This window comes from Amblyomma mixtum, chromosome 2, assembly GCF_055824585.1.
Source record: "Amblyomma mixtum isolate Tamu chromosome 2, ASM5582458v1, whole genome shotgun sequence".
Lineage (NCBI taxonomy): Eukaryota > Metazoa > Arthropoda > Arachnida > Ixodida > Ixodidae > Amblyomma > Amblyomma mixtum.
In genome coordinates this window covers 72,462,608-72,479,156 of record NC_143013.1, presented here as the reverse complement: position 1 = coordinate 72,479,156, position 16,549 = coordinate 72,462,608, and the positions used below count along the sequence as shown (strand labels likewise).

Genomic DNA, 16,549 nt, shown 5'->3' with positions numbered 1-16,549 from the left:
TTTGCCGTACGGGTGCGGTATCGATCTTCCGTTTGAAATTTTGCGCCAAAAGAACTATGCGTGCTCACTGGGGGGTGCTGCCACCTCTTAGGACTTACAAGAAGTGTTTGAATTTTGTGCTGCCCTCTTACGGAGATAAGCAGAACTTATGTCTAGCTTTAGCGCGGCGGCACAGACTGCGGCAACACCCCTTTTGTAGTTTTGGTTTCACCGCGTGATCGCAACGGAGTCGCGCGAAATTTGAGTTTTCTTTTTGTCAGCACTATCTTGCAGGGGCTGCCGAAGTTGATTTCTATCTTTATTGGCGCTGCTCTTAGCTTGCTTATCACCGTTGCTCGCGAGGTATTCTCGCCCTCTGTGGCAACGCGCCTACGCGGTTTCGATTCCGCCGCGGGATCGCAACGGAGTCGCGCGAAACGTGTTTTCTCTTTGTGGGCACTGTTTTGCAGAGGCGGCGAAAGTTGATTTCTATCTTTATTGGTGCTGCTCTTAGCTTGCTTATCACTGTTGCTATTCTATTCTATTGAACATTTTCCAGTTGTGAGTGATGCTGTCACCAAATTACTGTTCCTAATTTTTTTTTACTATTTATTGTCGATTATATACATTTTGTAGATTCAAGATCGGCAATAAAGTAATTTGACCACCTGGGAAAGTTTTCTTCAAAATAATTCGACCCTCAAAGGGTTAATGCTTAATTGTTAACCCTAATGTTGCTTATCAACTCAGGACAATTTTGAAAAGTATGTTTTAGAGACTACAGGCCCGAGCACCCGTATAACACAGACAGGAAGTCACACCGGCATAACATAGACAGGAAGTCTCACCGACATAACATAGACAAGGAGTCTCACCGGCATAATTGTAACCATAACAACAAAGTCCTGATACAAGGCTGCTGTGATTTTGAATAAACATTCTGGCAGTGTACAAAGGCACTGTTTTAGCTAACACACTTAGGTGCTTTCAGAGGTAGATCTCATGTAGATCTCATGATTCATTTTTTTTTTTACCCCTTTCTAGGACCAATTCACCAGAGCAATGAGAATGTCTGATAATACATAAAAAAAAAATGGCTGAGGCTTAACTTGGTTAAGCCTGGAGAATGCGAAGCATCATCGTGTCGCGTAATTTGGAGGCGCACAACCACAGCGACGGCGCGAGGTGGGCCCCCGTTTCTCTACTGTCGTGACGTCATCGTGTCACGCGGTGTGACGTCATGTATCACGTGATTTGGAGGCGCACAACCACAGCGACGGCGCGAGGTGGGCCCCCGTTTCTCTACTGTCGTGACGTCATCGTGTCACGCGGTGTGACGTCATGTATCACGTGATTTGGAGGCGCACAACCACAGCGAAGGCGCGAGGTGGGCCCCCGTTTCTCCACTGTCGTGACGTCATCGTGTCACGTGGTGTGACGTCATGTATCACGTGATTTGGAGGCGCACAACCACAGCGACGGCGCGAGGTGGGCCCCCATTTCTCTACTGTCGTGACGTCATCGTGTCACGTGGTGTGACGTCATGTATCACGTGATTTGGAGGCGCATAACCATGGCGAAGGGCTGAAGTGGTAGCTAAAGTAGTATGCTTCGCATAAAGAGCCAGCTGCGAGGCACGTGCCACCACTCACAGAAAGATGATGCCCTTGCATTGCAGTACTCCATGTACTGGGCTTGGTCCATGGTTTTTGTCAAAGCATCTGCTCTCTGCAAGCCACGCACAGACAGACAAAAACATTGCCCCAATCAAAATCACAGCTTTCCACAACAACCACATTCACACACACAACGAATGTGCCTTTTGCAAAATAAGAAAGTCACTAATGGGGTGATCCATTTATAACACACAACAAAACTGACATTATGGTCAATTAAAATCTTGCATTTACTATAAAGTAGTGCATCCATTATGCAAGTAACAGCACAGACTACACTTTTGAACCGATCTGGGCACCTCAAAAGCACTGAGAGAACGGAAGAACTTTTGTTTGCACTCAAAAGAATTTTAAAAGCACGCTGCTATCCCTTGGAAACTATCCTCCATATCCCTCTTCAAGTTTCTGCAAAAGCAGCGAGAAAGTGACTCATAGCATCTTGCTCAGAAAAACAATGCGCCGATAATAAGGTGGCACAAGCCCAAAATGCCAAAAAACAAGCGCTTAAAAAATCGGTAGCTAAAATATGCTACAGGCACTAACTGCATGCAGGCACTAACTGCAAATGGAAGTTGAAATTTTATGCAAAGCAATGAAACACTGCTGCAAAGTGTTCGTATTAAGTTACAGCACCAACATGTGCAATGACGACACTCATCATGGCATATATTTGTTATAGAGTTTAATGCACTCTGAGAAAAAGCAAATCGCACAATCAGCCACAATTTCAAAGAGGAACAAAACAGCCTCAAAACAAAGATCCCACTTTCTCCTTCCTTTCTCAGCAAACGAGTCTGTATGCTGTTAAATTACAATATTTTGGCAAGGTGAACAAAAGTTTTTTTTAGAACAAGCAGCCAGAAAGTTCCCCTAATGTTATCAAATCTCACAAGATGAAATAGACTTATGTTTCCAAATGCTGCAGCAACTGTCCAAGCAAAACAGGAGAAAAAGGCAGTACCACATCTGCAGTGCAAGGCAGACCAATGTTCTGTCCGAGCAACTGCCCGTTTCAAGGAACACCACCACTGTAGGAAATAAAGGTGTTGTCTAAGTCACCTAATTGGTTGAACGCGCCAGACAATGCCGAAAAACAAACCAACAGAAGTGAAGCTGGCTCAAAAGTCCTTAGGTAAATGACCGTGCTTTATCCAATCTACCTGCCCTTGCTGGCCCATCTGTCAGCCTCACCAAAAGCCTTCTAATAATGATCGCACATATTTTTAGAGGATTTTCCCAGCTGAGAAGCAAAAATAGACACATCTTAACAATGCTAAGGCTCTGTGCAGATTAGTTTTACCTACAAAAGAAACACATGCAGGAAAGAAGAGTTAAAGGTGCATTGAAGAGGAATCTGAACTTGTCTTTTTGCCACGGGAACTCAATCTACACGTTCCGAGCTTTCTTAGAAACTGCGATTTACGGCCCTGTGTGGCCGATTTCCCCAATTAGATCGAATTAACGTCCGGCTCCCGCCTTTTTTTTTTAAATTCTGCCTCGTACGGTGGGCGGAGTCGACCAATGCGTGGAGCGCCTTTCACCCAGTCCCGTGGAAGCTTGCCGCTCTGCCATCGGCGGAGTAATACGTAGTAGTCCGTAGTAGCAAATAGTCCGCGCGTATTTTTATTTCTTCGGGCTTATTTTGCGGCTATATTATCTGCGAATGAAACTATTTATTTATGGAAACCTAAAAAACAAAATAAAGCGAAAGCAAAGCCCCCACGGGACTGGGTGAAAGGCGCTCCACGCGTTGGTTGACTCCGCCCACCGTACGAGGCAAATTAAAAAAAAAAAGGCGGGAGCTGGACGTTAATTCGTTTTAATTGGGGAAATCGGCCACACAGGGCAATAAGTCACTGTTTCTAAGAATGCTAGGAACGTGTGGATCGAGTTCCCGCGGCAAAAAGACATGTTCAGAATCCTCTTCAGTGCACCTTTAAGGAGGGTGACAGAAAGAGAGGGGCGCTGTTCCAGCCTGTACTACTGCGATGCACGAATGCAAGATATGTCTCTCTGCCCCAATCATCACAGCATGGTGCACAAAGGCATGGCATGCCCCTCCAGTGCCAAGCACATGAAGGCACGAGCTACAATTCCAAGCCCAACACTAGTAGTGTACCTATGGTCAAACATACTACGCCTCGAAAGCACAGAACAGTCTTGAACGCAGTGCTGCGTTTGTGGCATAAATGACTCCACAAGGTGTTGTTTACTTCAAAGAATTATCGCCAATGTGGTTATGAGAACAATGAAAAAATTTTAAATCTCAACATTTTTATAAATACTAGGGTTGGAACAGGTCACCGGCACCTTGCACCAACGACTGCAACCTACATGCAACTGAATGTGCTTGATTAATTATCCTCAAAAATGTGAAATTAACAAAACAACTAAGAAATTTTTAAAAATGCCAAAGCAACACCGTAAGATACAAAACGTGATAAAGTGATCAGCTTCAGACCATTCAACCACTTGACGCCCTTTAACGAACACAGAAATCTCAGCGCGTATGGGTTATTGCATTTTGCCCCCTTGGGACATCACAGCTATGAGTGACCCAGCAATACTGTGTTCAGCAGCTGGATGTGGCAGCCCTACAGCCATTGCGGGTGTGGTTACAGCTGACTATCGATAATTCAAACTCAAAGAGAGCCAGAAATTTGTCTGAACTATGCAGGGTTCAAATTAAGGAGGGCCTTTTAATACACTGGACACTGACTGGACCAAAGCGTCAGTTAAAATTAAGCAAGTTCAAATTAACAAGATTTCATTGTTATTAAAATATGCCGCATACATAAAGGCACAGATTTACTTATGAAGTGACCGGGCTGGTCTGCTAAACCAGAGCAGCATGTTTCATCAGCCTATCTCCATTTGCTTTGAGTCTGGACGCTGGTCTGGTCCATATTATGAAATCAATATGGGATGCCATGAACTGACAAGTCAGAGAAAATGAAAACTGCTCTATTTAGGTGCTTCAAAGCAGATTTCCAAAGAAACTTCTCTAGTAAAGCAATTAATAACAAGTAAGCACTGTATTTGCTCGTAAGTGACCCATATTGGGCAACATGTAAAACCCCCCCCTTGTGAAATTATGCTTTTTGTATTTTACCGAGAGCGGGCACAAATACTAACTATAGTATCAGCTAAACTGCAAATTGTGTTTTTTGCTCAGCCACTTGAAAAATACTCAAAATTAGGCAAGTTTTTAAAATCATAACGGTTCACTATGAACAACTTAAGACTTTTAGGACATTGGTACAAAGATTATGATACCCATTCACTTTAAAGGGGCTGCGAAACACTGCCTGGGGGAATACCGGCTATACTTCAGGTGGGTTCTTTATGTCACACAGATGCTGACTTAAAAGAATTACAGGAATCGATGCACAGGAACGGGAGTTATTCAGTGAAGAAATTTGAAAATACAAGCAAACAAAACGCTGCCCTCAACTCGATTTTGGCGGGGCTTCCCACTCCTATTTCGCTCTCCCAATGACGGCACCTGGCGCAACCAATCAAAACAGCCAGCCAGAGCACGTCGCGGAAGTTTGTACTCCATGGTTGCCTGCTCTCTGTAACTCGTTCTTGCTGAGACTGAGCGCCCCTGGTGGTGTATTTTTATTTTACTTGCTTTGCAGGGCTTTTATCTAAGACAAACAAGTTGTATTTGTTGATCTAATATAAAACGCAGACAGGTGGCAAAATGTGTCTCTATTTATTCACACAATTTGCAGTATATTTACTGTTTGTCCGATCATCAAGCTTGCGCCAGGTGATGTCATATCCGCTGCTAAAAACCTGCCACTGTGTGGCGACACCATCAGAGCCATGAAGTTGTTTTTGGGAGGACATTAAAATATTAAAAAACGGAATATATGCGGTATTACCGATGCTAATAGCACCATTATAACTCACTGTATGCAATCAACAGGCAAAACAGTTAACTAAGATTGTGTTTCTGGGCCCCTTTAACATTCAGTCACAAGCTAAGCCAGCATAAGCTGCTTAACTCTGCACAACGGTCAATCATCACTTACAGCATCTAACTGTTCAGGCTTCCCAGTTTCCCTAATCATGAGCTTTTGATGACCGGGGTAACCCACAACAATGCAAAGGGCACAACAAATTGAGATGAAATGGCCAGCAATTACCACTTGCCGCTCCACCTCGACCTCATCTTGCAGGGAATCAGAAAACACGTCAGCCAGCTCTCCTGTCTGGTCGATGAATGAAATGAAGTCACTGCAAATCTTGACGCGCTTGAACTGCGGAAAATTTGGTGACTTTTCATCTGCGGCAGGTGAAAAAAACGGCAGTGGTTACAAGGTTAGCACTATACTCCCGTTTTTTTTTTCTCACTAGCACCACACGAAAACACAAGAAGAAGTAGTTCTCCTTTTTTTTAACACAGCGGCAGCAGAAATCCCACCATTTGCCCTTCATAGCAAAAAAGTTAACCAAACACGAAACATGATGACACTGAGCATTGTGTTGTTCATTACAAAAACATGCATCCTCATTCAAACAAACGTGACCAGTTCAGTGCATAAGCTAGGCACTTGAAAGGCATGCAAGATGTGGTGACAGGAGCCTGACTGACATATACTCAACATCATAAATGCATAAGTTAAAGGTGCACTGAAGAGGAATCGGAACTCGTCTTTTTACCGTGGGAACTCGATCTGCATGTTCCCAGCATTCTTAGAAACTTCGATTTATTGCCCTGTGCGGCCAACTTCCCTAATTAAACCGGATTAACGTCCAGCTCTCGCCTCTTTTTTTTTTTTAATTCACCCCATATGGTGGGAGGAGTCGACCAACACATAGAGTGCCTTTCAGGCAGTCCCGTGGCGGCCTTACTTTCACTTTTATTTTGTTTGTTTTAGGTTTCCGTGAATCAATAGGTCTAGTCAGAGACTACATAGCTGCAACGGAAATAAAAATACGCGTGGACTCTTTGCTTGCGCCGATCACTACGTATCACTCCGCCGATGGCAGAGCGGCAAACCGCCACGGGACTGGTTGAAAGGTTGGTCGACTCCTCCCACCGTTTGCGGGAATTAAAAAAAAAAAAGATGGAGCCCGACGTTAATCCGATTTAAATTAGGGAAATTGGCTGCACAGGGCAATAATTTGAAGTTTCCAAGAATGCTTGGAACATGTAGATCGAGTTCCAGCGGTAAAAATACGAGTTCAGATTCCTCTTCAGTGCACCTTTAAGCACATGTTCACAGCTCCCAAAAAGTCGCCTCACGGCAGTTAGCTCGAAGTGCAGCTAAGCACAGATGCTAGTTTGGGAATTCAAAAGGGAATCTATTAGCCATAGTAAGCTTTTCAGAAAGAATGCGGCCACTGACAACGTTGCCACTGGAAGTGGAATAGAGACTTATAAAAGGATTTTAGCACCAAGGCGCACTACACACAACAAAGAAGACAACACGGGCGCTTGTGTGTAGTACATCTTGGAGCTAAGATTCTTTTATCTGATTATCTGACAACTGACTAGTCCAGAAGTTAACCCTTTTAAAATGGAATAGCAGTATCTGGTGCTGGGAGAATAATATGTGAAGCATCAATGAGCAGTAAATTCTTGGCATACTGCCCAATCTTAAAGGAACTAACGAATAAAACACACAGTATTACATTCACAAGCAACTTCTTTAAAAGAAGGGAATTCTTTGTATACCTAACCATTAGCTCCTGCCATAAGAGACCTGCAATCAATATTAACCAAAATGCTACAAAATGTACTATACTATGCCAGGTGTCCAGATGGGCTCAAAAATTATTACAATGCTAGTAGTGCCCCCATGATGTAAAAGTTCTACTTTCACTCACAATTCAGGCCATTCCTTGTAAACCAGACAACAATACATCAATAAGTTGATAAGTTAAAATTACACTAACTGAAAGTTAGTTCAGAGCTATGTTTAAAGAAACAACAGTGTCCCGAGCAAGTTTCCAGCAGCAGAATTTTTAAAACCTCACAACAAGAATCTAATATAACACATTACATAAGTGCACAAGGACTGGCCTTACATGAAAGTAAAGTAAATTTGGAATCAGCGCACAAAGATACATACTTCCTGATGATTTCATGATAACTTCATTAACAAAGTTTTATCTAAGGGTAATAGAGTGGATTCCGAGAGAAGGCAAGCGCAGCAGGGGGCGGCAGAAAGTTAGGTGGGCGGATGAGAATAAGAAATTTGCAGAGATATCGTGGCCGCAACTGGCAAAGGACAGGGTTAATTGGAGATACCTGGGAGAGGCCTTTGCCCTGCAGTGGGCATAGTCAGGCTGATGATGATGATGATCCAAGACTTTGAAGGAGAAATTTTACTCAATATTTTCGGAAGGTTATGGTATGCAATTCCACTTAACCAACTCATAAACTGCCTTCCCTCTTAAGCAACAAACATCGCCCCATTTTGTAAGCATATGTGACTTGTAGCGGTTCTGTGTGAGTTTTGTGTATCCCTGCCAGCAGATACTGAAACCGCGAGCAAAAAAATTGTTGTAAATTGTAATAAATTATTTGAAGCACAGAGGGGCGTACCTCCCATTGTTCTATTATAAAAGAGTGGTTCACCAGGCACAAAATCACCTAGTGCTGTGACCTATGTGACCTAAGACACAGCTCCAGTGCAACATTGCGATCAGCAAATGTGATCAGCAAATGGTCACTGCGATACAAGAGGTGTGGCTGGCATTATAATACATGAAGCATTGGTTTCACAGTATAAAAAAAAGGACTGGCGCTTTTATGCAAGAGAAAACAGTACATTCTCGCATTATTGTGATGTAGTGGATATAGCATGTCTTAAGAGATTTCAGGTGCAGCACCATCTAAGCAAAACATACTTCGAACTCTTCTTCACTGATGAAAGAGGTGGGAGGAGTGCAAGGGAAGGAGATGTGACAAAGCGTGGACAGCAGTGTTACTGTCTTAAGAAAGGGAAAAGCTAGGCCAAAAGGCGTCACACAAAATGTGCCTGCGAACTCGTGACCCTAGCAGGACATTGAAACCACGCAGTCAGAAAACAGCATATATCTCTCACCCGAGTCAGGAGACAAAAGTGCTGGTGATATCTCCTCATTGTCTTCCGCGGGAAGCTTGGAGTAGAGGTATCCCTTCAGAGACTTCAACTCCAAGTAGCGAACCAGGCGCCGCAACTTCACCTGTGGTGGAATGATCCCATGGTACAAGTGATATGTGATCAGACTTGTACGTAACGTGTTACAAGCAGCTGATTACTTGTAATAAATTAGATTTTTTTTTTAGAATTCTCGAACACATTGATTACTTTTTGTAAGAATGTAATGTTCTTGGTAATCCAATTATATTTTTTCAGAAACTGATCACTAGTAATCTATTACCTTTCTTTTCTTTCGAATACAAGTTGTAACCACTGGTATAAATCCAATAACCTGAACTCAGTGGCAGACACTGGTGCACCATGAAATCGCCTCGTGTTAGAGCAACAGAGGTCAAACTGCAGAGAAATTGTGCGCGTGCAAGGATGCCTGCACATGCCTAAGATGCCTAAGAGGCCTGCATTTGACTAGCTCCACATTCCTCGCTCCACATTTTGCATTTCACCATGACGGCCCAATTGAACATTGTGCTTAGTGAGCTTGGGCTGCGTCCCCTCCAAATGTGAATGGCAGGGAAGCTCGCCACTTTGCGTAACTTCCAAGGTGGTATGCAATGTCTTCGTATGCTAACCCTTTAACCACCAAACCCGAGCTGTACACATCGCGGGTTATTGTACCAATATCACCAATGACGAGTCACATTTGTCCAGCCCGATGTTGCACTGCTTCTATCGCAAAAAACAAGTTACGGGAGGTAATTGTATAGCTTGCAATTCTTAACACTAGAGGGTGGTAGTTGTCAATGAAAAAATTTGGCACAGAGGCTTAAAGGTGCACTGAAGAGGAATCTGAACTCGTCGTTTTGCCGCAGGAACTCGATCTACGCGTTCCTAGCATTCTTAGAAACTGCGACTTATTGCCCTGTGTGGCCGATTTCCCTAATTAAATCGAATTAACGTCCGGCTCCCGCCTTTTTTTTTTTAATTCTCCCTTGTACGGTGGGCGGAGTCGACCAACGCGTGGGGTGCCCTTCAGCCAGCTCCGTGGAGGCTTTGCTTTTGCTTCATTTTGTTTTTTAGGTTTCCGTGAATAAATAGTTTCATTTGCAGATAATATAACCGCAAAATAAGCCCGCAGAAATAAAAATACGCGCGGACTATTTGCTTCTGCGGACTACTACATATTACTCCGCCGATGGCAGAGCGGCAAGCCGCCACGGGACTGGGTGAAAGGCACTCCCCGCGTTGTTCGACTCCGCCCACCGTACGAGGGAGAGTTAAAAAAAAAAGGCGGGAGCCGGACGTTAATTCGATTTAATTAGGGAAATCGGCCACACAGGGCAATAAATCGAAGTTTCTAAGAATGCTAGGAACGTGTAGATTGACTTCTCGCGGCAAAAAGACGAGTTCAGATTCCTCTTCAGTGCACCTTTAAGACTGCTTACATGTTAGAATGCGACAGTATTATATGCAGAACTGCACAAGGTAGATGAACAGATTAGTGTTCTGCATGCTTTAGATGCTGCTGTACCCAGTGTCTGCAAAGTCAGCGCAAGGCCCATTTACAGCTTGATTGTACTGTGTCATCATCTGAAGTTCCAGTGCACAGCACTCTGTGCACTTTGACGTAGAATGATGGTGCAGGCACTGTCAAGGATCAGACGCTGGCAGGTGAAAATCTTGATTCACATGTCAAAGTAATGCATTGTGGTCACGCACAGATGCGTTGACCATGATGATGTGACACCGAAACGAAATTCAGTGTCATACCAAAAGATGTTCCGATATCCCCTGAATTTTACGCCGTAGACAGCGGACGGCGGATACTGGCTTTAGTTCTAATGGGAGATATAATGCTTTCACAATGAAATGCATTTCGCGCCTTTAGCACGTGGTTTAAGCCTAAACGCAGTCATATCATAATGGCGTCACACATGAAGAATGTCGGTGGCGACGATGTCCCGAGAAAAAGAGCTATTTCTTGGAGCAGTACTGACAGCCGCATTATTGACAAATCTAGAATTTCTTTCCAATAGCGACTCTGACTTCATTTGCGAGCTGGAGACAGCTTCAGATGATGATGATGACAGTGACACACTGGCTAGTGCGCATTAACTACTAATGATGAAACCTTGTTTGTGATAGAATTAAGCAACATCTATGCACCTCCAGTGTGTTAGAACGTATTGGATCAAATAAATAACATCTATACACTTGCAGTGTGTTAAGGCATATTGGATGAAATAAACATGGCGTACTTCTGTACGTTGTCGCCCTCAAGAGCAGCTTTTTCTTTTAAAAAATTTTTCTGTTTGAAGAAGTACATTTTCAGAATCAGAATTACATGGAAATAATTATGAGTACCTAAAAAATTGGCAATTCTTGTATGTTTTTCAGGGATTAATTTGGCACTTAAAATGTTAAACCAACATACTCCGCTCTGGTGTGTACATCGAGATACTCTTCAGTTTCGCTGCTGATGTGTTCGCAAGGAAACGTGGAAAAAGTGCTGAATGAAACTTCGAAATTACAAACATACGTATGTATTGCAATAAACTATAGATTAAGCAAGCAACACCACCTCATTTTCATCTGTGTATACTTGTGCTATACTAATACAAGGTGGAAGAAAAATAATGCGAAAGTAATTGATTACTTCTCTGTAATTGTTCAGTTACTTTTTATGGGCTCTAACTGACCGTTAAAATTGGTTATATTGCAGATTAAGTAATTGTAATCGTAACTGGTTACTTATTTTCTGTAACAAGTACAAGGCTCTTTGTGATACAGGCAGGCTGTCCACGATAACACTACCAAAAACTAAAAAACACGTGAAAAGAAATAAGAAGTATAACACATTTTATGTTGTTTGAGCTCACTGCAAGTCTGCATGAGTCATGTGACTTCCTGGGCACAGCGCAAGACCAACTGAAGACAAATGTCGAGGGCATAAACCCAGTCATTCACATGGGTGGTTTGAAGTCTGAACTGCTGTTGTAGCAGGTCAGGCTACACACTTAAAGGGCAGCTCCAGCACTTTTTTGTGAATTTCGCGATATTCAAGGAATCAAATCTATGTAGGCTGTAGGTAAAGCCTGCCAAGTGTTTTTGCACTAGCAATTAAAATAGTGACTTAATCGACGATGAAATTTTGCGCTTCTCCTCAATGCACCGAAGGAGTGCAGGGAAATTCAACGTGACGTCACGGAAGGTATAATTTCAAATTACCGCTGTCGTCAGCCGCACCCTGCCCCCACTCGTTAGAAGCTGCCAAACAACTCTCGGCAGGATTTGCCCTCTGTGGCGTTGTTTTTTTTTTCCTTCAAAGCAGGCGTTTGTGCGTTGGAAATGTACCGATACCTTCGATGACGTCCTCATGGCCCCCCACTTGCCGTTGTGCGCTGCGGAGAAGCTTGAAGGGCGTCCGGATTTTAATCGGCGATTACTTCCCTATATCAAGTGCTAGCCCAAAAAGACTTCGCATGCTTTACCTCCAAGTTTCACACAATCGACCTCCTTAAGCTCGTTGATTTCTAACACCTATGCAGTTTCCCTTTAAATGAAGATAAGAATGAGTCGTTAGATGGCGTGCACGCTCTCCAAAAGAAAGAAGGGAGAGCCCTTCGATGTTTCAGAGTGGTTTTCCCGAGCTGGTGAGCCCCTGTTCAACTGCCGAAGGTAGACCTCACAATCTTCCGATCCGATCCGTGCACAGGTCACGTGACCTAGCCACGAGCTCCCAGAAGCGAGCATGAAGCGACGCCGAAGCCGGGCCACCGTAAGCCCCGATGTCAGAAGATGCGCGTGATAACATCGCGAAGGCCGCGCGTTCAAGGGCTCGTTCCTCGCCAGGACACGCGGCGTCTGCGGCGGAGGTCGGAGGTCGTCACCCCGAGATGCGGAGGGCAGGCACGCAGGCACGCAGGCACGCGCGAACGGCAAATACTTTCCGGAAACAGCAGGTCCGATGCCCGCCAATGCACTTTTACGTGACAGCATTGGCCAACGGCAGCGCCAACAGTAGCTGAGCCGTCAAAGGCAGTTAAATCCGACAGTTCCAGTTGAACAGGTCGACCGACAAGATGGCAACCGACGGTCTACTGCCGTCTCGGCCGGCTCGAAGGCAATTCTCGCCGTCATTCCACCAGTAAAAAATTACTCTTCCGAACTCCAGCAGAGTGCCTATAGGTACGGGGAGCCTGAAGTTATATCAGTTCGCGACAGCAGGAGCCCAGAAAAGGGGCGGACCACGCTTCATTCCGCTTGAAACAATGCTCGCTGCCGCGAATAAGTTCACGGGGTTCTGCTGCCGAACAAGGGCTAGCGAAGCCCACCACGGACTCTCAAGGACCACGCGCCTCAATCTGAAACGCGATCTCCTCGGTGCGGGCCGCCAGCGTTGTTACCGTTAAGAGGCCTAGCTTTCAGTCCTGAAGTACGGATCGACCATTATCAAGCACGTGGCATTATCTTCCCAACGGCAGAAACGGGGTTGCTGATCACTGGGCGCTATAAGATGTACGCACAGTTTACGCACAACAAAGACCTTAGGCGATAAAAGACTAAAAATAATAAAAATTGAAAGCTTCCAATCATTTGTCGCAACGACGACTCCAGAGCCATAACGACCGGACCCTTCCATACATATGCGCACTCAGAAAGCTCAATCCAACCCCTAACAGCGCGCTCGGCGACTTGTCAGAGAGCTGTGGAAAGCGACCCGCTTGAGACAAGCAAACGGATGATATACCCAAACATGCCGGGGCTCTTTTCTCCCTCTGTTTTGTTTTTTTGTCATTACTCGTACAGCGATGACGTGCACAAAACACTCATCATATCACGGAACATTAAGACACCCCCGAGATGCTAAATGCGCGGCCGTACAGGCAAACAAGGAGTGTGTTGAGCGAGGACCAATGGTCCGGAATGACGACATCCCGCACAGAGTGGCAATACGTCACTGCGCGCCTCGCTAAAAGCCCGCGGAAGGAAATCACGGACGTAAATGAGTGCCGACAATTAATTCGGAACAAGAAAACAAAAGGAATCTCGCAGATGGCAACACTCTGGACCGGGCGATCCCGCTGCGTTGTCGAGAAAACATGGGACGCTTTACACCCCGTTCTGGGCGTATAACGCTAAATGCAAAAAAAAAAAAGAGAAAAGAAAAGAAACAAGGAAAGAGCACAAGTGCAAGAGACGAGAAAGACATTTAACGGTGCAGATGATGCGTGGCCGAGACTGTTTTTAGTCCCGAGCAGAAACACGCTCGGACCACAAAGCAGCACGGGATGTAAGCGAGAGCTCAACCCTTCGCCTGAGAGGCACTCTGATGCGTGAGGGAGTCTCTTTACAAAACAGCCAGCAACGTCAAAAAAAGAAAAGGATAAGAGAGACAGCGATATCACTCTCGCAATGTTGTCTGGTATGAAGCAGGGACGCATCTAACTCCCCACCCCTTTTCCCTCTTTCCCGTTTTGTTTTCATGCAAGGCTTAAACAGCCGCTTCTCTTTTCTTTTTTTTCCTCCTTCGTTTGTGTTAATGCTTCCGCGCAGTCTGGGAGTGCAGGGTAAAAGCCGCGCGAACGATTCATGTGTACTCACAGTGACGTTAGATAGCACTTGCGATGGGGTCCGTGAAGACGTAAGGCAGAGCTAGAAGACATGCGCCCCGAACAGTGGCGCAAAATGGAGTCTGTAGCTACTATTGAATGGGCCGCCTTTATATGCGAACTTTCGTTGAACCTACCAATCAGGAATCTCTGATGAAAAGGGGGGAAGCTTTGCCTTCGAAATACATGCGTCCAAACATGGGCCCTCCAGTAGAAGGCTGTACAAATGTTACGACCAGGCATGTATCCAAGGAAAGAAGGAGGGAGGGAGGGGGTTGCGAAGCAGAAGATGTTTGGCGAAGGCACCCCCCCCCACCCCCCCTCCGCAAACCCTAAATTCTCTAAGCAGCTTAACAGTATTACCGTTGGGCACGAACTCTTTCGCTTTTTTACGTCATCCTGTCACGTCGTCTCGCACGCCGGCGGCGGCGCGGGTTCGATTCTCACCTAGACCCCAATTTTCTTTTATTATTATTCTAATGTCTCATGACGTCTTATGGCTGATGACATCACATGCCTAGTGACGTCACAGGGGACCAACTTCCGGCGACATATTTTGCGGACACTTCCGGCGTCAACATAGCCTTTTAATGCCTTCGCATTAAAATGCTACGCACAGAGCCAATATGTCTTCCCTCCTTGCCTTAATTAACAGGTTTCAGACGATTTCGAAAACAAGAGGTTTGCATCGTCGCTCAGAACTGGTCGTCCCTGGCCAGTCCACGAATACTTCATTACCCCCCCCCCCCCCCAAAAAAAAAAAAAAAGAAAAGCTAGGTCATCACACCAAAAAATACCTCCGACATCGCCACTGAGTGAGAGTTGGGAAGGGTGTGGTCGACACACAGCGAGAGCGGTGAACGGGGCGCTAAAAAGCCGTTCTCTCCCCCTCAAAACATGCCATATTTCGCACGAAAAACAGCGTTTAAAATGCACCGATTTTGGATCTGGAAGAAACCTTCGGTCTTTCTTTTCGGGACTTTCACTGCGTAAATATTATACGCCCTTCAACTATTCGTAAGAAGCAGAGTTCGTTTTATTTACTCCAGTTATAATCCCATGATTAGAGCAACGTCCAGGACGACAAGTCCACCTCTGCCTTGCTTACATACCTTTACAGAGAGGTCTAACGTACTCGCTTATACTGTAATTTACCGCCAACACACTTCACCCAACCATACACGTCACTATTCCTGTTTCTAGCACAACAATGACCAGCCCACAGCAGCCATGCAAAATAAAAAAATAAAAACAATTAAATGAAGCAACGTTAACGAGAGCACGTCCCAGCATTAATAATTTCACCCCGTGAAAGTGTCGTACTGTGCAAAACGACACAGACTTTTGGCGCAGCGCGTACCGCCACCGCTACAGCTAACCATGTACCCCGCACCGTCACTGCGCATGCGCAGATGACCCTGACGGCGCCAGATGGCGCCAGGTGCAAGGCACCTGCAAAGCCCCAAAGTTGGAGCATAGTATATTTTAGGCACTATAGTTGGAGGGGCTTTAGGCAGCTGTGCGCAGGGTTAACTGGACAGACAGGGGAGAGGCCTTTGCCCTGCAGTGGGCGTAGTCAGGCTGATGATGATGATGACGATGCGCACGCCTACCGCGTCGGGGCCGGTCGGCGCGTGCGAACTGACGGTGCGCGGTAAGCGGTAAGTGCTATGCTAAATGTCTCTATTAGCTTGCAAGCGAATATTCAAGCTTCCCCTTTCCGTAATTTGAAACTCTACCTGAAACACTTTTCACATTCGGAGGCGGCTGCGGAGCGCCCTCTCACCTTGTCTTTGCGCATGAGGAAGAGAATGTCCTCGATGCCAATGGCCTTGGCACCGCGAAGCGTGGCCGCCTCGGCTGCCCGGTGGTACTGGAAGCAGCGGCAGAGCAAGGGTAAGAGGCGTACGCCTAAACAAGCACACTGCTGCAAGCAACAGTTTTGACACGCATGCGCGTAGACGCCACACGGCAGGCGTTCAAGACAGGAGGCCCAGAAAAAAGAAAGGCGCTCATTCATTCTGCCTCTTTTTGTTTGCTGCCTCCTCCTTCTGCTGTTCATGCTCGTTTTTTCAAAGTGGATCAACGTAAACAACGCCACGACCGGATCAAACTCGCGCCTTTCGGGTCAGCAGCCGAGCACCACAACCCCTGAGCCACCACGGCGGCTCCGGAGGAGTGC

The 16,549-nt window shown here is 45.5% G+C and overlaps 1 protein-coding gene across 1 annotated transcript in view; it reads right to left on the bottom strand.

The window, feature by feature from the left end:
• Window positions 1–16,549, bottom strand: part of Spt3 (Transcription initiation protein Spt3) — a 136,003-nt gene that overhangs the window by 26,759 nt on the left and 92,695 nt on the right. The window contains exons 4-7 of the mRNA XM_089571849.1: window positions 16,154–16,240; window positions 8,720–8,840; window positions 5,810–5,949; window positions 1,632–1,707 (exon numbers count right to left, since the gene is read on the bottom strand). Coding sequence (XP_089427975.1) covers window positions 1,632–1,707; window positions 5,810–5,949; window positions 8,720–8,840; window positions 16,154–16,240 — 424 coding nt within the window. The remainder of the gene's footprint in view (window positions 1–1,631; window positions 1,708–5,809; window positions 5,950–8,719; window positions 8,841–16,153; window positions 16,241–16,549) is intronic.